Below are 22,966 nucleotides of genomic sequence, written 5' to 3'. Positions count from 1 at the left end.
ACTCTCCATGGGACCCCCACACTTAGCCTGTCACTGGGCTGTCATGCTCTGACGTCCCGGGACTCCGCTAGACGTCCATATCAAACATCTTGCCCGTCTGGAAGGATCGCACACTGGTGGTTGATAACCATGCTGGGCCCACAAGCTGGAAAAGGGATCGTATCTCACTTTAATCCACCTCAGACACTTCCACCTTGGATATGGTCCCACAGGCGTACCACAGGGAAGCCCTTATTTGGGGGTCTCCTAGGATCCTGGTGGCACCACAGCAAATTAAATCACAGAGTCATCTTTTTCCTGTCATCACCAGTCATCTTTCAATGTCCCTCCATGGCCTGACAAAATCTATCAGAGCCTCCCACGTTCCTTATGCTTCCTGTCTGTCATTTATTTTTATAATTATATTTACATTTATGGTATTAAGCAGACGCCATTTACCAGAGTGTGTTACATGCTTTTACAATTTTATCAGTGAATGCATCCTCCTATTGGCCCGCTTAGGAATAGCACAAGTGTAAATTTAATTCATTTATTTATTTGGTTGAGTAGAAGCTGTCAGTTCATCTGAAAGAGGTAGGACTTTTGGATGTTGTTTCAAGATTTACATTTACGGCATTTATCAGACACAATTGTCCAGAGCAACTTACAATAAATAGTTACAGGGACAGTCCCCCCCCCTGGAGACACTCAGGGTTAAGTGCCTTGCTCAGGGACACAATTGCAGTAAGTTTGAACCTGGTTCTTCTGGTTCATAGGAAGGAGTTTTCCCCACTGGGCTACTACCACCCTAGACAGTCGGACATTTGGACCGCTAGGGCAAGATAATTTCAACCACCTATGTGGCAAATCAGAGAACAGTCTTTCTGGCAAATCTTTGTAGGCAAATATCAGTATTCTGAATCTGATGCGGGCAAACCGTCTGTCTGCTGTCACGGACACATTTACATCTATGGCATTCATCAGACGCCTTTATCCAGTTTCAGGGACAATCCCCCTGGAGACACTCAGAGTTAAGTGTCTTGCTTTGGGACATAATGGTAGTAAGTGGGGCTTGAACCTGTGGCTTTGTGGTCTTCTGTGGTCTATTGGCAAGTGTCTTACCCACAAAGCTACTACCACAACTATGGTACTTTATATCTCTCTCTCTCTCTCTCTCTGCCCCTGTCCCTCCTGCCTGTCTCCACCTAGCAAATTTGCATGATGCTCTTGTGTAAACGGTGCGAGAGAGTGAACTGGATGCGACGCGCCAAGGGAGCTCGTATACTCGTTTTACCCGAGCCCATTGGACCGCCGCCGATTGCGCCGATGGGCTCATTCCAGCAGAAGCAACCACTTCCGTGCTCACAGGAGCTGATTAGGGGAGGCGATTACTTTCCACTTTCTCTTCTAATCGCTCAGCTTGGCTCCTTTGATATATGCGAGGAAGACGTTGTTTGCGGTGAAGCAGACATCCACGGCTTCACAGGTAGCACATTTTATTTCCTCCTCCCGCCTCCTCTTTTGCATACTAATTTAGGCAAGATGTTAAGGGTCTTTTGTGTCCTACATGAGAGGTAATGTGTGTCACTGGTGCAAAAAGTAGTTGGATACAAAAGAAGATGAGGCCGCAGGGTGCTTCTGATTACATCACAATTGTATTTGGGATGAAACTTAATATTTATGAGATTTTTTTGTCTTTGTGTGTGTGTGTGTGTGTGTCTTTGCACAGAACAACGGGTTGCAGCTTGTGGAACCATAAAGAGGCAATTGGCCCTTAAAACCACAATGCGCTTGATATTCTCCAAAAAACATGCACCCTTTCAAGCCCCCGAGGCATGGCAGGGCCACGTTTTAATACACAAATGCATTATTCATTGGCGATAATGAATCTTTCGGCGGCCTCTGCGGGCTTGTCAGGTCAACTTCCTATCAAAGAATCTCAGTGGATGAGATGAGAGATTGCTGCGTGGGCTCTCAGTGTCTTTGAATCACGATGAAAGTGCTGCTGGACTTCTGAAGGACCCTCTCTTGTCACCACTTTATTACCCTGTCACACCCACTGGGCACTGGACTGTCCCCTGCCACCAGACCTGGCACTGCAACCTTGTTTAGAAGAGAAAAGAATCCCCCCTCTTTTTTATTTTTTTTGCTTTTCTTTATCTCCCCCCGGTCCCGTACATCTTTAGCTGGCTCTGCGTGGGCAGCTCTTGTGAGATCAGTGGCTCCTGTGGATTTTGATTAATTGCTGCTTTATAGAGCCCCATTAAGGACCCCGGTTTGGTGTAACTCCCCACCACCACAGGGGACGGCTCTTCCGAATCGTCTTTTTCCAGCGCAGCCTATTTGTTTTCAGCGATAAAGGTAAATAAGCTGAGAGCAATTTAATTGTCTCACTTTTATCCCACCCCCAGCTAATGGCAGGACCCACAGCAACGGCGCACCCACTCCCCTCCCCAGAACATCAGCGTGAGCAAACACAGCCCCGAATTCCGACCAGGCTGAGTGATAGGAAGTCATTAAGTGTGGTGGAGGCAGTTAAGGAGGCAATCCTGAGATTTACAGATGCCCGCGGACCTGGGAGACCTCGGCATAAACACGTTTATCAGTTCCACACATCGCTGAGACAAATGATGTCCGGGATGCAAAGGAACCGCATTCTGGTCCCCTGCTGTCCTGCCTGATATAATTTGCATTCAGAACCCAAAAAAAGAGACTGAAGACGCATGTCTTCATTCTTTTTAATGCCCCAAATGAGACAAGACATGCTAATTACAAACTGCAGTGGATCAGCAGCAACAGGCTAATGAATGTTGTCTTGGCATTAAATGGCACTCTTTATGTGACGGTAAACAGTGTGTCCTGAAGTGACCTTTACAACCTCACAAGTCATTAAAAATTACATTGGCTCTAGTGGTCAAGCTTCAGAACGTCTTGAAGGAATAAAGATTGTTACGTCTTAAGTAATATTGGATTTGTGCGTGTGTTAGGGGGAGAGAGAGAGAGAGAGAGAGAGAGAGAGAGAGAAAATGGCTTCTAATTGTGGGTGATCCCACAATTGTAACCACAGGATGGAGCCCAAACACAGATGCTACTGAACATGATTCATGCTTCTTATAATGCTGAATCAGTACAGTACTTTCAGGATGAAAAGTATTATTTACACACACACACGGCCACACCTATATGTACGAACACCTACACACACAATTGGCAATGGAAATCTCTCATAAAGTTTCATAACCCTGAAAGTCTTTATGCCTTTCCTTTAAATAACAAGGATTTATTTTTGTCTGTATGTTTCACAGCTGGATCACTACCCTTCAGTCAGCTATTCCCTCCCTGAAGAATCTGACACAGAGTTCAACAATATTAAGTCCCTGTTTCTTGGAAAGGTCTTTGGTAAGTGCAAATTGCTGACATAAAACTTTATACAGTAGATGTAATTTTATGAAGTAAAGTGGATATATTTCTCTAGCTGATAATGGTACAACAATGTTATTTTTAGCAGCAAGAATCACAATAATCACCATTCAATCTGCTGTGACTTCATAAAGCGTAAAAACACGTAAATGCAAGTAATAATTGCAACTGCACACCAGGGGGCGCAAAGAGATAGTTCATCGCTCAGCATATCAGACCTGTCGCTTTCTTTGTTTGATGGCATTGTATTGTTCTGCGACATTTGAAGTTTACCATCTGTGCAGTGTTATTTCCTGTACAAATGCTGTTGAAATTGAAAATGAATATACAATGACAGTAAATTATATACAGACAAACACACACACACACACACATACATTTTTCTGCTCACCAAGGGTGATGGTTAAATTTACAAAATTGCTCATTACACACGTGACACTTGTATTATTTGCAACTCACAGCCATGTCTGAATAACAATGAGGCTCCCCAGCCTTCGATATTCTCAGCTACAGTCTGACCAGTGACATGGTGGTGAGCTGCAAAGTCACCCCGCGTTATGTCCGATATCACTGGAGCGCTGGGTAATTACACCTGTCAGAGCAGGCTGCCACCCTCGGTAAATGGAAATGGCTGCTGCATGGTTCCCACATCAGGAGAGAGAGCGAGATGTGGACAGGTGTGAGGTGCAGAAGAGAGCTGGCTCTTGGGGAGCGTTTAGGTACATTTCAACTGTGAGATAACAAAAAATCCAAGGAAATCACCTTTTATGGTTTATAAAAAAATGTATATGGTACAGAAAATAAGTATTAAGCACATACAAACTGGCCCTTGCAGACATGTTACTTTTTCTTTAGTGAAGTAAAGTGAAGTGATCATTGTGATATACTGCAGCACAGCACACAGTGCAGACAACAAAATGTGTCCTCTGCTTTTAACCATCACCCTTGGTGAGCAGTGGGCAGCCATGACAGCCACCTGGGGAGCATTGTGTGGGGATGGTGCTTTGCTCAGTGGCACCCCGACGGATCAGGATTCAAACCAGCAAACTTCTGATTACAGGACCGCTTCCTTAACCGCTAAGGCCACCACTTAAGAAGCTCTTCTATCCTTCACTCGTTACATGTATTAATGGCACCTGTTTGAACTTCATTATCTGTATAAAAGACACCTGAGATTTACATTTACATTTACAGCATTTATCAGACTCCCTTATCCAGAGTGACTTACAATACTTAGTATCAGGGACAGTCCCCCTGGAGCAATTTAGGTTTAAGTGTCTTGCTCAGGGACACAATGGTAGTAAGTGGGATTCGAACCCGGGTCTTCTGGTTCATAGGCGAATGTGTTACCCACTGAGCTACTACCACCCATGAGATCAACTGTTGGAGCAATAATTAGACAATGGAATCACTGACAATCTCCCTCGACCTGGGGCTCCATGCAAGATCTGACCTTGTTGGATACAAATGATCTTGAGAACAGTCAGGAAACAGCCCAGAACAACACTGAGGGAACTGGTCAATGACCTGAAGAGAGCTGGGACCAAAGTAATAAAGGTAACTATCAGTAACACACTACGTTGTAATAAAGTGCTTGAAAGGTCCCCCTGCTTAGGCCAGCACATGTCCAGGCCTGTCTAAAGTTTGCTAGAGACCATCTGGGTGATCCAGAAGAAGAATGGGAGAATGTCTTGGGATGTGTAAATATGATGAAAGACCACTCAGACCACTCTTATCTTGCGCAATTGATGGCTGCCAAATACTTTTTGACCCATTTCATATATTTGTATATTAACTTGTATTTTGCTCAGCCCCACCAGCATTGTATCATCAGCAAATTTGACTATTGTGTTGCTGATGTAGGTAGATTTTGCAGTCTGAGGTGTATAAGGGGAACAGCAGTGGGCTCAGCATCCGGGTGGAGGACAGGTGGGTTCCCAGTAATATCTAAGGCCAGTTTGTGTGGAAGTCTTTGAACCAGGAGCAGGTGAGTTGTGGGATTCCCAGATCAGACAGTTTACTGACCAATATGTCGGGGATGGCTTTAAAGGCTGAGCTGAAGAGCATTTCGAAGTAGATGTCCCGATTCTCCACATGACTCAGCGCAGTGTGAAGTACGGTGGCAATGGCATCCTCTGTTGACCTGTTTGCTTTGTAGGCAAACTGGTGGAGGTCAAAGGAGGGGGGAAGTCAGGCCTTTATGTGATGATGGGAGTGAGTGCATTTAGGCTTATTGAGTATTGGAATGATGGTGGTGGACTTCAAACAGGCTGGAATGGTAGCCTGCCTGTGTCAGGGAGAGGTTGAAGATTGTGGTGAAGACCTCTCACAACTGGGACGCACAGGCTCTGACTACCTTTCCCGGGAATCCGTTTTCAACATAATTACCTTTTTGCATGATGCCATGCACCTGTACAAGGTTGCCTGTGCCTGATGCTGCAAAAGCATGATGCGCAGGTCTCTGAAGGCCTCTCCCTTTACCAAACATAACCAACATCCATCTGCCCAAACAGTTCCAGTTTAGTCTCATCAGACCAAAGCACAGACTTCCAAAACTCATCTTTACCTTTCAAATTTTCACAGGAAAATCTCAGTCAGGCTCTGATGTGCTGCTCTTTGAGTAGGGGTTCTTTGGGGATGACCCTGAATCCCGCTACAAAGAAGAGTCCTCACAACTGTGTTACTCCAGATGAGCCCAGGTCAGCTACAGTCATCTTGGCAGATGTTTGAGGCTCCTTGCTGACATCCCTGACTATTTTCCTTTATGGAGCTCTCGAAATCCTGTGCTTATGGCCACAGCCAGTTTTTTCTTACCGGCATACTACCTCTCTTGGGAGGGAGGAGGACTTTTGGAGTGTTGTCAAGAGAGCCAGTATGCCCGCTAGCTGAAGGAACATTACCTTGGGAAAACACCTGGATTCTTTTACACCAGAACCACCTTTCATGCTGTTATTGTGACCTCCAATGTAAGGATGCACCGTATAAGTGAGCCACTTGCTTTCTGTGGTCCTCTTTGTTAGCAGAACCACTATGACTGGGCTTGGATGTTTCCCTGAGAGGAGTACACCTCAACATTTCCAGTGCATCCTGGGCCATTCATGTTCTCCAATCTGATATGATCAAGTGATCAGTGTTGTAGGAGTTTAGATTTAAACCCCCTTATTGCTGGGATATTTGGGATATTTAATTACTGATGATAGCACTTATTTGTAATGGATTGTATGAAGCTAAGCTAACTGCTAACCATCAGCAGTGAAGGTTAGTAAGAGACCTTTATTATCTGTAATTGGGTTTAAAATCAGAAAGAAGTTCACTCAGCTCCTGCCCCTCAACGAATCAATAGTGTTTTAGTAAAGCAAACATTAAATGACAAGGTCCTTTATCCTGTCTGGGCAAGGCTGTTGTGCCTCTATAATGAATGCGGGCACTTGTCTGTCCTGACATGCTATCAGATAAGAATTGTTCTTGTCCCAGATATCTGATGTCATACGGGCCCTGTAGTATCTATTTCAAGGTCATCCCTCCCTCTCAGGAGCGTGTAACTAAAGGAGTAGGGTTTCTTTAATGCCAGGCAGGCCCTGTGTGATTTCAGTTGTGTGAAGTCATTTTTCCAAGGTCACATTCTGCAGGTTTAGCTTCAGTGTTTGAGTTTTCTATTTCGTCCACTGACTGGCCTTTTCTCTTCAGATCCCTCACTTGTTTCTTATTTCATATCAATACAGAAAAACAGCATCAAAATCATTCGGAAGTCTGAATATTTCCCCTGAACTGGTTAAGTATCAGAATAAAGCACTTTATTTCAGTCCTATTCCTCTCGCCCCCACTGTGCAGTTTAATGTCCTACAGAAGCACCTTGGTGGGCCTGAATGGTTCTGGGGTTACAGCTCCCTCTTGGTGATCATTGCCAAATGGTTCTCTGCAGGAAATCCCGCTCACCACAGGATCGACCAATTCATCAAACATCCCTCAAGAGGGTCATTTCAGGTGACAAATTTTCACAGCATTTTGTGGAATTGCAGCTCACTCTGCACTTTAACGTAATCTATAAATCTGGGTGGCGTAATTGGCGAGCGTGCCAGGGATGCTGCCCGTAATTGTGTCTGAGGGATAGGGGAGGGATGCGTTAGCAGCCAGACATGGTCACTACAGCTCTGACCTCATTGTTCTGCTGTGTTGCTGGTATTATTAGTGCTGCCTTGCCTCATGTTCTTCTCTGTACCAGCGGGACCTGCTGTTCTCCAGGAAAGAAAAAAGGTTGTATCCAAATGAGAGACGGTTTTAAAAGTAGGATGTCAGATGGTCTTGTGTAACTCGTGAAATTGCTGGTTTGTACACCCATCAAAACTAAACCACTGTGCACTGTGCTAAAGAGTCAGTCTTTAGTAGGTCAGGATGGTCTAGTAGTCTAAGGTGAGGTGCCACTGAGCAAAGCATTCAAAACTTTAGGAGCATTTACAAATATCCTTGTTTTTGATAGGAAATATTTGATTTGTGCATTCAAATTATATCAAATAGGTAAAATTCCCATAGTATAACGCCCAAATCTCCAACTGACCCTAAATGTTGGAATGGTACTGTATATGGCTGAGTTTAAAACAAAGTGTAGAAATCAAGGCAGATTACTTATTGTGAGAATGTGAGCAATGATATTGGTTTCACAACGCAGTTCTAGTTGTTTTTCCTGTTAGTACCTATTTAGCTCTGGTAGTTAAGGGTGAGTCTGGCTATTAATTTCTGGTCATTACTTTATATAGTCATGGTGTCACATAGTCATGTACCTCATACGACCAAAAAGCAGAGACATCATTGAATGACCAAATATAGCCCATTTTGTGTGTATTTTCTTAGTCAGTTTTACTGTAGTGTGAATGAAGTCTTGCTTGAAGTCTCTGTGGTTTTGAATTCTTCACCTAAGATTGATGTGCCCACTTATAATCTGTAGGCCACCAACCATACTGACCACTGTTGCATGTGATGCCTTTTAATGGATGCTGACAAGGTAAAATGGAGGCAAGCAGATGGCAATTCTATTTTAAACCTGCACATTTCATTTTTCGCTTATAGCGCGAGCAAAGAAATTCTGTTTTTTAACACGCTGAACATTGCAATTGCTCACAGAATCAGGGCCAGAGGTGGAAAGTAACAAATTTCATTTACTCGCGTTAATTGAGTAGTTTTTGTGAGTAATTTGTCATTTTTAAGTTGTTTATGAAATAGATAACTTTAACTCAAGTACATTTTTACCCAAGTATTTTACTTTGCTACATTGGAAAACAAGGCATATTGTTCATACTGCAGACAGTAGAGTCTCCATGTGCCTTTTTGTAAAGGTCCCCTATTATGAAAATTCCACTTTGTGAGATTATTTATCATTAATACATGGTCCCCTAGCCTGTCTATGGTCCTGCAGTGGCTAGAAATGGCGCTTTGGTCATTCAGCTTCACCTTTCAGAGAGCGGCAGCTCAGACAGTCAGATCTGGAATTTCTCCCCTTATGTCATTTTAAGGGGAAAGGTCACCTACCCATATGCTTTGTCCCCCCAGAGAATTTCCCTCCCCTTCCGTGAAAAAATAATTCCACCAACCGTCATGGCTTCCAGACGTGGCATTGCAGTTGCTCAATGACTGGATGTGAAAATGAGAACAAGGAACATGGAAGACATGGAAGAACCAGTGGGTTAATTAAAAAAAAAATTCTGTAGAAACTGCAACACTACTTCTTGGTTGTCGTTGTTGTTGATATAATTTCCCGATGCACTGCATATGCTTTTTGCCTGTGTCTTCCATGCATTACATTGCTCAAACTGAACAGGAGATTTACAGATTAATACTGTAGTATTCTGTGGGGCAGAGAACTTTATTTCATTTCTTATATCACCAGTCAGTGTGCTCATTTGTCAGTAAAGACAACTGATATTTTTATGTTTGCTATAGAAAGAACAAAAAGCGCAGCTTGTTAAAAAGGAACATTTTCATAGTTTTGGATACTTTGGATTTTGGCTCTATTTTCTCTTTTTTATTTTAATGTTTGAGTTGGACAAATCAGAATTTGGTACTTTTGTGGCCAACTGTGCTTAAAATGTTTCATGGGTTGGTCTGAACATAATTTGTACATTTATACTACCTAAAACTTTAATAAAAGCAACTAGTGCTGTGCTGGATTTATGACTAGTACTTTTTTTACATTAAGTAGATTTTTAGATAGATACTTTTACTTGTGTAGAATTTAAGCCAAGTTAAGATACTTTTAATTAATTACATTTTTCAGTATTTTTTGCACTTCTGGTCATGGCTGTATGGAAATGACGCAGTAAAAACACTGACTGTGTGACTAAATGCACCTCACAGCATAACAGTCAGGTTGGGTCAGGCTCGGGCTGAACTCTGTCCGGGTTTAGACGGGTCAGGCATAACTTTTAGGGACAGCTCTGAAGGAATTGGCACACAGGCAGGAGGGCTTCAGGGAAAAAATGTTGGGAACCACTGATCTAAACCACTGTTCTTCTTCCACAGACTATGGTGTTTCATCTGCGTGGCAGATGAAACATAATTATTGAGTTATTTGAACATAATTAGAGTTCAGAATCTTTGTGTGGTGATATAAAAACACCAAACAGTATTAAAAACAGTCTCTCGATTATTTATAACCACAAGAGTGTAATACAAAAGCCTGTTCGATCAGAAGTCCAGTAAACTCACATGATGCAATCTGCCCAAATCCACACAGTTTTTTATCTAACTCTGCAAAACCATTGATTTATTACAGCAGTCAGCAGTCCATGATCTGAGAATGCAGATGAGTTTCTGTGAGTGTGTGAGACCTGCATTTATAACCGCAGACATTTGTTGTCAGCTGCTCATGCATTGTGTAGCATAGGTTTCATATTTAGCTACAGTGTGTTGGTCGGAACGTGGTCGATACCAGCAGATCCAAGAAGTGTGCCACTTGATATTCAGCAGACGTTGTGTATGGTTGGACGGAGAGCATTGTCAGCACTCAGAGGGGCCGGAGTCAGTAGATTATCCCATCGGAACTTTGAAGCTCGCAGCCACTGAAATCAATACTGGATTCGGAGGCTTGGTGGGCAGAGCACAGACTCTACTGTATTCCTTGAACTCCGAATGATCGAGTTACCATAACAGCTTGAAAAATGTTTTATTTTTTTTTATGTGTGCTGTTAAATGTTGGTGTGGATTGCAATCTATTCCTTTTTTTACATGTGGTCTTGTTTCACCATGAGTCTACTACATTAAATTTATAGTGTATATATTCTTTGTTCAACACCTCAGGACCAGGAGTCAATCGTGTGACTGTAACATTGATGAAAATGGGTATTATAGAATGTCTGTTTGCTGTAGTTTAACCGTGTGAATTGCAGCAGTTGTGTGGTGCAGTGCTGGGTAATTAAATCCACGCAGCATTTATTGTCGCTTGAGGTGTCATTGTACTTGTAGATTTATACTCTGTACACTCCGGCATGTTTCTCTCTCTCTTTCTGTCTCTCACATTAAACAAGTTATCCATAAGGAAGGCAAAACTTGGTCTGTCCACCATTTTATCTCTCCGTCAACGGAGCTGAAAAGTGCACTTTACTGTTTCCAAACGTTCCTTTTGTTAACTCAGCAGGATTCGTAAAAATACGTCTTTGTCTGTGCCAAATCCAAGAGTCATTTCATCACATGTAAATGAAGATATCTTGCAGACCTGAGAATCTGAGGCATTCTACTTCATAAGCATAAATTACAATTTATTTTGACAATTCAATGCAATGTTTCTGAAAACATCTGTAGTAACCGGGGGGGGATTTAACACATTAATTGTGATTAATTCATTTTGAAAAAACACATTTAATGACATTTTGCATTCCACGCAAATGGGAACTTTTGTCAATGCATGATTTCCTGGTACAACAATAACATTGATGCACACATCAGAGCTACAAAAATTGAAGAATTGGAAGAAGGTGCATTGCTAGGACTCATACCATGGTGGGTTTCGGAGTACGCATGCTGTAGCGGTTAAGGAAGTGGCCCTGTAATCAGAAGGTTGCCGGTTTGAATCCCGATCTGCCAAGGTACCACTGAGATGCCACCCGAGCAAAGCACCGTCCCCACACACTGCTCCCCGTGGTGCCTGTCATGGCTGCCCACTGCTCACTCAGGGTGATGGGTTAAATGCAGAGGACAAATTTCACTGTGTGTGCTGTGCTGCTGTGTATCACATGTGACAATCACTGACAATCACTTCATCATCATGCGCACGCATACAGTCCAAATCGGGTTACCGGTCCAAATCGGGTAGCAACATTCACTAAAACGCCGTGCGGACTCGGGAAAGTGTGCATTGCATTAGGATAGGATGACGGAGGAGTACAATACTTTGATGAGTTCACTGTTTGTAATGTAGCAGAGGTGCAAGTGCACTACTTCATAAAATTTATTGGTCAGAACATGGGGCTTTTTGACATCCTGATTGTGACAGGGCTGGGTACATGGATTTGTGAGCAGGTAGTGGAAGAAGAAGATCTAGAACATGAGGTGGGACCAGGATAGAGAAAGGAAGAAGAAGGCAAAATGAATGGAATGTTAGCATCACAAAACTGTTTTGCTTGGCCTGGTGCTGCTGGATTAAGCTTGCAGTGGCTGAGATGTTGGGATTGTCTCAACAATCCCAGGCACAGCCTGATAAGGTATTTTCTCCCATTTGCTGAGGAAGTCTTGACTTGCAAGGGGGGTCAAGGATACAATGAACTGTTCTCAGCATCCCAGCCCAGCCAGTCGTCCCTGAGATTGTTTAGTGGGAAAAATGAGGAGGCAACGAGTGTTTGAATTAAACTTAATTCAACAAATCAATATTTTTACCTTCATTCAGAGGTAAAAAACATTGAGGGATTATATTGTTGTTGTTAGAAAATATGTATTCACAGACATTTTGAATGAACCTATGAGAAATGCCTCTGGAGGTTGAAGTTCTAGTTTCTCTTTATTGTCATTTCAGCTATATACATGTTAGACAGTACATAGTGAATTGAAACAATGTGCAAACAGGGGACACTGGCAGTGCGAGAATAACATTTAACAAAAAGCACGTAGACAACAATGAGACAGACAGCACTAAACAGGTGAAATGAATAATAAATGTGCAAGGTAAAATAGTGCAAATACTACTGTGCAAAATGGAACTGTGCATAAACAGATAATATTACAGACAGATAATATTATTCTATAACAGAGGTAGAGTGTATGTGTCTGTGTCAGACCAGAGTGGAAAGTCACTGAGTGTTCAGGTGTCTGGTGGCCTGTGGGATGAAGATGTTGCAGAGTCTGGCAGTGAGGGCCCGAATGCTTCAGTACCCTTTTCCGAATGGCAAGATGATGAAGAGTGCATGTGAAGGATGTGTAGAGTCCTTCACAATGTGTGGTAAATGTGCGTTATGGAGGGAAGAGACACTCCGAAGATCTTTCCAGCTGTCCTCACTATCTGCTGTAGGGACCGATAAGGTGCAGTTCCCAATCCAGACAGTGATGCAGCTGGTCAGAATGCTCTCAGTAGTCCCTCTGTAGAAGGTGGTTAGGATGGGTGCTGGGAGATGGGCTTTCCTCAGCCTCCGCAGGGAGTACATTTACATTTACATTTAAGGCATTTGGCAGACGCCCTTATCCAGAGCGACTTACAATCAGTAGTTACAGGGACAGTCCCCCCCTGGAGCAACTGAGGGTTAAGTGTCTTGCTCAGGGACACAATGGTAGTAAGTGGTATTCGAACCCGGGTCTTCTTGTTCATAGGCGAGTGTGTTACCCACTAGGCTACTACCACCCCAGAGATGCTGCTGGGAACACCGAGGAACTTTGTGTTCTTGACGATCTCCAGACAAGATCCGTCGATGTTCAGTGGAGAGCGGTCCCTCCATTGTCAGCGTACAGAAAGGAGAAGCAACTGGACTGGTGTAAGGTCAACAACCTATTTCTGAATGTGGTCAAAACAAAGGAGATGATTGTTGACTTCAAAAGACAACGTTCAGGTTGATGGTGATATTCAACACATGATGTGAGGTCATTTCTGGTCTTGTAATTAACCGCTATATAATGTTCGTATCAAAGTCTGGGCTGGAAGAAAGGTTTTTGCTGAGATTTATGCCGTCCTTGCAGGGGTGCATTGTGTCAGTGTTCCTAATCATATCCCACTGGTGCACTTCCTTATCAGCTGTGACAGCTTCCTCGTGGCAATTTATGGGGGCGAGAACTCATCCTGCATCCAGCGTCTGTGATTTGCACACGTTCAGTGTCATTGGGCCTCCAGATGGGATGTATTTCAGTGTGAATCTCTGCGGAGAACAGCAGCTCCGGTCTTAATTACGAAGCCTCTCCCTGGCTTGGACCCAGTGCTCATTCATCACCACTGTGTAAGGATAAGAGCTGTTTCACCACTGTAACACAGGAGAGAAGCAGAGAACAACAGACTTGGAGCACATGCAACCCATGGAATCTTGGTTGTAGCTGAAATGATACCAGAGATACATTACTAGAATTACCAAAATTATATCACAGTGCTTAAAATGAAATTGAACAAAAAAAACATGGTAGAACATGGTAAGGGTGCACATATTTAAGTAATGCTTGAATATATTAGTGTATGGATTAGTGCAAGATGTAACATGAATTTCCTGTTGGTCACTCTGAATAAGGATAAACTCTCTGTGATTACGTTGCACTTGCTAGGTCATATTGATATAACATGGAATTAGCAGGAAGTCATGTAATCATAGCCACTACACACAAAATATCCTTGCTAGCATACCGAGTTTATTACCACTGTTACCACTGCAGTGGTGGCCTAGCGGTGAAGGAAGCGGTCCCATATCCCGATCCACCAAGGTGCCACTGAGGTGCCACTGAGCAAAGCACCGTCCCCACACACTGCTCCCTGGGTGCCTGTCATGGCTGCCCACTGCTCACTCAGGGTGATGGGTTAAATGCAGTGGACAAATTTGCACCGTGTGCACCGTGTGCTGTGCTGCTGTGTATCACATGTGATACACGTCACTTCACTTTCACTTAACAGAAGCGGCTGTTCCTACTCTTCCCCGAGTCTCTCGCATACGCACTCCCTCAGCCCTCTAACCCACCCTCTAACCTAGGTAGTAAAGTGAAAGTGAAGGGATTGTCATTGTGATACACAGCAGCACAGCTGTCCTCTGCATTTAACCCATCACACTGAGTGAGCAGTGGGCAGCCATGCTTTGCTCAGTGGCACCTCAGTGGCCCCTTGGCAGATCGGGATTCGAACCCACAACCTTCCGATTACGGGGCCGCTTCCTTAACCACTAGGCCACCACTGCCCCACCTAGAACTAGAACCTAGACCTCCACCTATAAACACAACTTTATACAGCTTATCACAATGCTAACATCCTATTAAAGTCAAACAGGTCATGGTAGGAATTGTTGCATGATGTTTTGGTCAGGAGCACCACCACCAGCCTTTCCTACAAACTTGAAAAACTGGAAAGAAGACCTTTTCAAACCATTGTTCATCATTACAAGTTATTTTTAATTATGAGCAGTAAGGATAAGCATGTGTCTGGTTACACTGTGTGGCAAAGAGTGGCAAAAGAGTTCAGATTTACTCACTGCATGTCTATTTACATTACATGGATTCCCAATAAATCAGTGCCATTCCAACTCATGTATTGAATTACTGTTAAGTAACTATCCTTAGCCTAATGGCCTGGTAAAAATCCACTCTGCACTATCTAGTACCTCTATACATGGACAGATGCTCTATACTACACTTTACACCACTACCCCTGTTTGACTTTTTTCTTTTCCTGGACAAATCATCACCAACCTTGCACTGACACCAATTGCAGACTCACTATACTATGGATGGGCATCCTCCCTGTATTAATTCTTCCTAAGGTTTTTTTTATTGGAGTTTTTCCTTGTGTGCTGAAGGATCAAGTGTGGGGGGTGTCAACTGTAGGGCCTGTCAAAGACCATTGAGACATACTGTATGTAATTATGGGCCACATACAAATAAATGTTGGTTTTGTTGTAGTTGTGAAGCAATCAAATAAAGCTACAGTGACGTCATCATTAGTCCGTGGTCAGCCAGAGGAATTTGTTCATGCATTACATCATCAAGACTCAAACAGTAGTAATATATTATATTAATATTGTGTTACCAACACATTAACATGTCACTTGTTTTCATTCACGCAGTACTTTCCAAAAAACATTACGTAAATCAGGAAACAAACATTTAATCGCATTGACCAATACCCAAGATGTTATAGATGGAATTTTTTTTATGATGTTCACCCAACAGAAAACAGAAACAGCAGTCAGATATGAGCATGATTATTTTGCCTTTAATTATGTCTGCAAATCCGTCCGGTCTGCTTGGTCTGGTCTCTTTCAAATCCGGCTGGATGATATCATTCTCTGTTTGTGAGAATTGCACCAGCGCCGTATCGCATGTCTGGTCCGTTGGCCGCAGCGTGGCTCTCCCTCTAGCATCGCAGGACCCCGATCCAGACTCTGTAGTCCAGGCTCCGGGCTTTCCTGCAAGCCGTGTGAGGAGTGGGAGCAGGCAGGCGGGGCAGGCTGCATTCTGAGCACACAGCAGACAGGGCTGCAGGCGGAGGGGCTGGGCTGCGCAGGGAACAACTGCCGAGGGGGAGGAACACCGCAGCACCGGTGAGCAGCTTCACTGAGGGGGGCTTCGGCGCAGAGAAAGGGGGACGCAGGCTGCCTGGGTGAAGGGACAGCACCGGCTGCACTGACAGGTAAAGAGGTCTGAAATCAGGTGGTGTGTCCTTGTGTCTACAAGTGTGCATGCATGCGGACAGAAGTAAATGAGTTGCATCGCCATTTCGGCGATGGTTTCAGGCAGAAATGTGACGTTTTGCATTTGGTTGTCCTACTTTATCTGGAGGAGTTTTCACTGAAATGCACACATGCATGTGCCAAGCCGAGTTACTGAACTGGTGAGGGCCATAAATGTTCTGGACCTTCAGCTGCACCTCTGCTTTCTTGCTTCTACAGTAGATGTATTTTATCTTCTCTCATCTCGCATCTCCACAGCTATAGACTTATTGTGATTCAGTGCCCTGCAGCTGCAGTGTGAGGGAGACTGAGGGCGCGGGAAGGACAGAAAGACGTCTCGCTCAGTGCACTGAAGACGATAAAGGTCTTCAGTGCCATTTGATGATTGTGTTTGTTAACACTGTGAAGACATTAGCCCCTCCTCTTCGCATATCAATATGCACACAGATGCCAAACCAAGCCTGGATAAGTGGAGATGGATGTACCTTCCGCTAGAAAGCTCATTAAAAGGGCCGGCTTAATTCTTCATTACCACTTTACTCCTGCTCCAGTGGACGGGGCATCTCACAGGAGAAGCTTCCATTTGTTTCTATGGAAACCGGTTTGATCCTTCCCCTTTTCTCTCCACTTCCCACCCAGCATTAAAGGACAGACTTCCGCCATGTAACCCCCTTCCTCCCCACTCCACCAATAATGGGTCCTCCCAGGATGCCTGTGTTTACAATACTGGCACTGAATTATTCATCACCTTGCATTTGGTACCTGTGGTGGCTGGACAAAGGCACCAATCAGAATATTTTTTTCATTTTTTTTTTTTTTTTTAAATCCCAGGTTGCCCCTGACAAGGTTGACTTTTATCAGGTTGTCTTTTGTCACACTGATGTATGATGATTGTTCTAATGGGGGCTCCTGGGATGTTGCCTTTGTCTCGCTGCCTCATGTGTTCCCCTGCAGAGGCATAGCCCAGCTCCGGGGGTCTGCTGCATTCCCCATATGGGCCAACACTCTCAGTTCGATCAAATAAAGCCCCCGCCCAGGCACAGTCGACCTTCAATCCAATTTCCCAGAATCCTAATGCTTCCAGGCACCCTGCTTCCCCTCTTAGTGATGTAAACGTGTGGATTGGAGAAATGGATCGTCTCAGGGTAAAATGTGTCTCGTGTTTTTATTTTTCAGCGACGACTGGTCACAACCTGTTAATTCACTTTTCTCATCTGACTGATCTTCCATCTTTTCCAGCTGAGCGTGCATGTTGTATGTTCTCCAGGGCCAGCTCTTTTTTTATTTAGTTCACATTTGCTGCAATGAAGCAATAAACTCAAGTAGTTTCAGATTAGCAAGGAAGACGACAGAAAATAAGTTCCCCACACGCTTTGTCCTGGTTACGCACACATTTACTCCAAGCTTATTAATAATGAGCCTTCTTGCTGACACTGCCACATCAGTATATATTCCACACAGTCTTTGATACCTTTGTAGGTCAGCTGCATAGTCAGTTGAATGTGCTTCTGCAGCACCACCTAAACCAATAAGCTGAGGAAGGGAATGTCTACATGTATTCTGAGCTATGGCATTCATATCGGATGTTAAATACTGCAGGAATACAGCATGTACAGACACACTAGTTGTATATCTTCAAATGTGAATATGCATAGATGTGCATATCGATGTGTTAAATGAGAGATATGAGCTTCTAATGTCATGGAGGAAATATAATGTAACCCCATGAGCCATAATTCATGAGCGGGACCCAGGGTGCTATACATCAGTCAAACGCTTTAGCACAACCTGAAGTGCATTTTTAATATGTTGGGGGAAGAAAGACACAGGTTCACATGTCACATACATATGGGATCATATTTCTTACCACTTTTAATCAAATGTGGGTCAAGATTATTTAAAATGATTAAATATTCCCTGCGATGACTTTTTATTTAAAATAATAACAAAGACCAGAGGATGATGTATATGGATTTCACCTGATTTGCATGTTAGGTGAGCTTTCACAACTAATCTTGGGAAATTAATTTCAACCCATGTCTCTCCCATTGCATTAAAGGGCAGTCATAAAACATTTGCATCTCATATTTTCTTTAAACATTCTATTACTGGCCTTGTAATATTTATGCAGTGAATAAAAAATTCATTTATATTTTTATGCATGTTGTAATATGATGCTGTTAATAGCATTAATTTATCAAACTGAAGCTGGAGAAGATATATGGCCTACATGTAATTATGCTTGTAAATGTTTTTAATGATGAAACCCCCAAGAGGCATACCAAACAAACACAAAAACACAAATTTTATTAAAATCAGACATTTCCTTTAAATTTTCTGGAAGCTTGGAATATAGTCTGATTCTGCAGCAGTGGAAAAGAAGAAAAGGAGGCAGCAGAAAGAGCCTTTCCCTCTATCTGGCACCACTAAAGATTAGGTTAGATGCTTTTTGGCATATGTTGGCATACGATGACCTGAGTGCTGCCTGGTGAGCTGTAACATGACGGCCTAAATACAAGTATGTCTCACGGCATGTGCTTTGAAAATAAACAGCTTTCCAGAGAGATTATGAGGCAACCATTATCATTCATATCACACACAACAAGCCTTTTGGGGGCAGTGGTGGCCTAGCAGATAAGAAAACACACCCGTAATCAGAAGGTTGTCAGTTTGAATACCAAACCAAGGTGCTGTGTGCTGCAGTGTATCAGTGACAATCACTTCACTTTCACTTCAAGAATGAAACATAAAGTAATGAGGTGGCATAGTAAGCAACCGAGTCAGAATTAAACCCCCTTACTACCACCTTGATGAGCAGTGGGCAGCCATGACAGGCATTAAAGGGCAGTCATAACATGACAGGCGCCCGGGGAGCAGTGTGTGGGGACGGTGCTTTGCTCAGCGGCAACTTGGCAGGTCGGGATTCCAACCAACAACCTTCTGATTACGGGGCCTCTTCCTTAACCACTAGGCCACCACTGCCCCTTGAGAGTCTCCAGGGGGACTGTCCCTGTAACTACTGATTGAAACTACTTATCTGATTTACATAAATGTAAATGATATTGGAAGAGATAGTATTAGCCTCCAGAGTCCTTTCATCCAATCAGAATGCAGGTCTGGAGCTATTGGTTTAAGGTATAATAACTGACCTTTTTTTTACATTTAGTGGCCATATTCTGGACATTATATATCGCCCTAAATGTGTTGTGTGGTGCAATGGAGATGACATAGTCTGTTTTCTGTGGGAAGCAGAGCACAGCTCTGTTGTTTGCAGTTGGCGTTTTTTTGCTCCTTTGTTTTGTGTTCTGCGGGGAGTGTCTGAACCCCGTCCCTGCTTTGAAGATTCTGCAGGATGCTGATAGAGCAGGCGGATTGTCTGTCAGAAGTGGGTCGGCCGTGTTACATCTAAGATCTGACTGTTTTTGTGTGCACAAGTGCTAGAAATGTCAGGAGCGGTTCCACAGTGAATCCAATAGCAGAACTGGTAATCTGCATATTTAAATAATATGTATTAATAAAAGAAAGAACGGACATTATGCTGCACTGCGGACATATAAAGATTGGATTGATGGAATTAATGTCTATGTATTTAGAGCGTTGAATGTGGAAAATAACGTTTAGTGGAATCCGATCTTTTGACCTTGATGTTGATCCTGTCTCCTTTCTGTCCTCTCCATCTGCAGAAACTGGCCAGGTCGACCCGGTCTTGATTGAGAAGTACAACACGCCGGGCTTTGTGGGCTGCCTGTCCAGAGTTCAGTTCAACAGCATCTATCCTCTGAAGGCCGCTCTGAGATCCCACATCGCGGCACCTGTTTCTCACCAGGGGAAGCTAGTCGAGTCAAACTGTGGGGCGTCGCCACTCACCATACCACCCATGTCTGCCGCCACTGATCCCTGGCACCTCGACGGAGGTGGGGTATTTCGAATTTTCTACAATGCAACGGCAGCAGGGCAAACAGTTTCTATCTTGTAGGACATTGGCTTTTTTTTGCATGTTTCATCACTCGGTCGATTGCTGGAAAATGCCCGATGCACACTTTCATCTTTCAAACACTTGTTAATGTCAGATTAATTCCATCTGAGAAAGGCTTTCGTACAGCCTCCAGTGAATAGCCAAATCAACATGTCAGGAAGATGAAGCGAATGCAGCACTTTCCCCCTCCTTGGAAAGAAAGCCCATGTTAATGAAATCAGCAAAAAAAAGCAGAACTGCTGAGTCAAGACTGAGTGTTGGATTGGAAGATAATGTATGTGACTTTTATGCCTAATTTGGCCATTTCTTTTCAGGTCCCGATTTCCCATTCAACGAGGAAAGAGTCATTCCAGATGGAGTAAACAGGAATTCAGCAATAATTGGAGGTATGTGTGTGATTAGCAAAAGAGTATGTGATATCACGTTGGAAAGTGATTTATTTATCTGCATGTTTATTTTGTGTTTTATCAAATTCTGAATACAAGCACCAATTTTACATTCCAGTCCATTTTTTCCATCTAAAAAATGAACATGTCTGTTGTGTCCAGGCATCATTGCGGTGGTGATCTTCACCATTCTCTGCACACTGGTGTTCCTGATTCGCTACATGTTCCGCCACAAAGGCACCTACCACACCAATGAAGCCAAGGGGGCGGAGTCGGCGGCGTCTGCTGACGCAGCTATCATAGGCACTGACCCTAATTTCACAGAGACCATTGAGGAGAGCAAGAAAGAATGGTTCATCTAATGGAAAGCAGTTGGTTGTTTCATTAGAAATAATTAAAAAGAAGTGGGGGGGTTGGGGTAAAATATGTAAATATTTACTGGCCTGTATTTTATTTATATTGTGTTTGGGAGTATGGGGACATTTTACAAGTGTGTTCCAGCAGTGTTACTGAAGACTCTTCCCTTCCAAATCCAGTTTTGCAAGAATAGGAAGCCTCTGTTCCATTTTTTAACCCATTCCTAGGGCGCTTAAATTACATTTTTCAGCCCTCAAGATTCTTGTTTTTGTTGATAGTTTTCGTTCATATAGTTATATAGAGTCAATGCCAAATTATCCATGTAAATACTAATTTAATTGTTGACGTGTAAGAAACATTTACTTTATGAACTGACGTTGGATTGTATTTCCATTCAGCACTTCAGTGAGGAAAAGTGGCATTGCTCTCTGAGAAGCTCTCTGACGATCATTATGTTTACATGCACAGCCTCGCTGTTTTCAGGCATCCAAAATTCCCATCTGTTTTTTGCCAAACACCCCTGTCTTATGTATAGTTTTTTGCAAAAGAAAAAATCTAAAAATATATATATATCTATAATATGAAGAACGTAAAATTCATAGGGTTGTGTTTGTTTTTCTCTTTGTTTGTTTGTTTTGTTTCGTTTTTTTTTACATTTCATGGCATATGCTGAAAACCATGGTGGACCAGAAGGTGGTGACAAAGTTATAGAACCAGTGAAGTTCCAGGCATTACCTGACTTGTGAAACGGCTTAATCCAATGTGCCTTGGGATTTAGCCACTTAGCCTTCTGTGTGGGTGACGTTAAATGAGGCCACAGCGAAGGAACAGCATGAACACTTGAGAAAGGCACATATTAAAAAATAATAATAATCTTAAAACTTAAAAAGGAAGTCATGTTATACAAAGTGCCACTGAGGTCAGTCAAAACTGTAAGACTTGTTTTTAACATTTGTTTATACCGATTTTATTGGAAAAACTGTGTTTCATAATAAAGAGTTGCATTAGATTTTTTTTCTTTCCTGTTCTTTGAAACGTGAAATAATATCAGCTTTACAAAAGTTGCCATCTTTCTTGCTTGTTTGAAATTCTTTTCTATTTTCATGTTGTTTTTGTGTTTCTTTATGCTCCGAAGTCATGAAATCTGACTGAATCTGTTTGTCTTGGTCCATGCGGTGAGAAAAGTCTGTGCCTATAATGTCAGTTTGCTGAAACAGAAAAATAAATCATTCATTTAGAGGCTGGGCTAAAGCAAGCGGAGATGACAGTGCGATCACCTTCACTAACAAAACAAGGTAAAAGGCAGAGGAAGAGGAGCACAATGCTCTCAGTTACAGCAGCCTAGCAAGGTTCTTGATCATATGTGTTTAATATTGAAAATGTTGACGTCGTACTCGATGTGAAACGGCAATCAGTTTCATTAGTGAAGAGGAATGGGGAAAGGCTGATTAGTATTTGATTTTTAATAAAACATGGAAGAGATCTCTTTTGTAGGAAACATTGTGAAAAAAAAAGTTCTTTGCACTGTTGAGAAGGTCCCCTCTGAAAGCGGATCTGTTCAACTTCAGTATCCAGACACTGAGAGTGTGCTTGTTTCAGGCTATTAATCAACCAGCCACAAGTCCATTTTTCTCCCACATGACTTCTTTTACCAGAGCAAATATCACCCATAAATTTATTATCAGTCAAATAGGCTTAACGAAATAGAGCGCTCGAAACAGACCGGTATCTGAAACACAGTTATCACATTGTGATGGATGTGGTCTCTGACAACGAAGACCGGTGGATTGTTTTTCTATTAAAGTTGCTTTGTTTTTACCATCTCCTGTCATCATTGGACATTTTTTGGGAACGTAGCAAACGTATCTGCATGTCACGCAAGGACTTTTCTGATCTGGTGAACATCAGTGCTCCACCTGATAACTTACTGTGATCATTTATGACCTGGTTTTGTACGGTGGTACTGTAGGTAAACCATGCATTTTGTTTGACAATAAATATTATATATAAATATATTTATA

The 22,966-nt window shown here is 42.9% G+C and overlaps 1 protein-coding gene across 2 annotated transcripts in view; it reads left to right on the top strand.

Annotated features, from left to right (window-relative positions):
* Positions 1 to 22,766, top strand: part of cntnap2a (contactin associated protein 2a) — a 283,755-nt gene extending 260,989 nt beyond the window's left edge. For both annotated transcript variants that reach the window (XM_028961990.1, XM_028961981.1), the window contains 4 exons: positions 3,285 to 3,378; positions 19,910 to 20,140; positions 20,517 to 20,588; positions 20,751 to 22,766. In XM_028961990.1, coding sequence (XP_028817823.1) covers positions 3,285 to 3,378; positions 19,910 to 20,140; positions 20,517 to 20,588; positions 20,751 to 20,950 — 597 coding nt within the window. In that variant the 3' untranslated portion in view covers positions 20,951 to 22,766. The remainder of the gene's footprint in view (positions 1 to 3,284; positions 3,379 to 19,909; positions 20,141 to 20,516; positions 20,589 to 20,750) is intronic.
* Positions 22,767 to 22,966: the final 200 nt, after the last annotated feature.

This window comes from Denticeps clupeoides, chromosome 2 (assembly GCF_900700375.1).
Source record: "Denticeps clupeoides chromosome 2, fDenClu1.1, whole genome shotgun sequence".
Taxonomy (NCBI): domain Eukaryota; kingdom Metazoa; phylum Chordata; class Actinopteri; order Clupeiformes; family Denticipitidae; genus Denticeps; species Denticeps clupeoides.
This window is presented reverse-complemented; position numbering and strand designations above follow the sequence as displayed.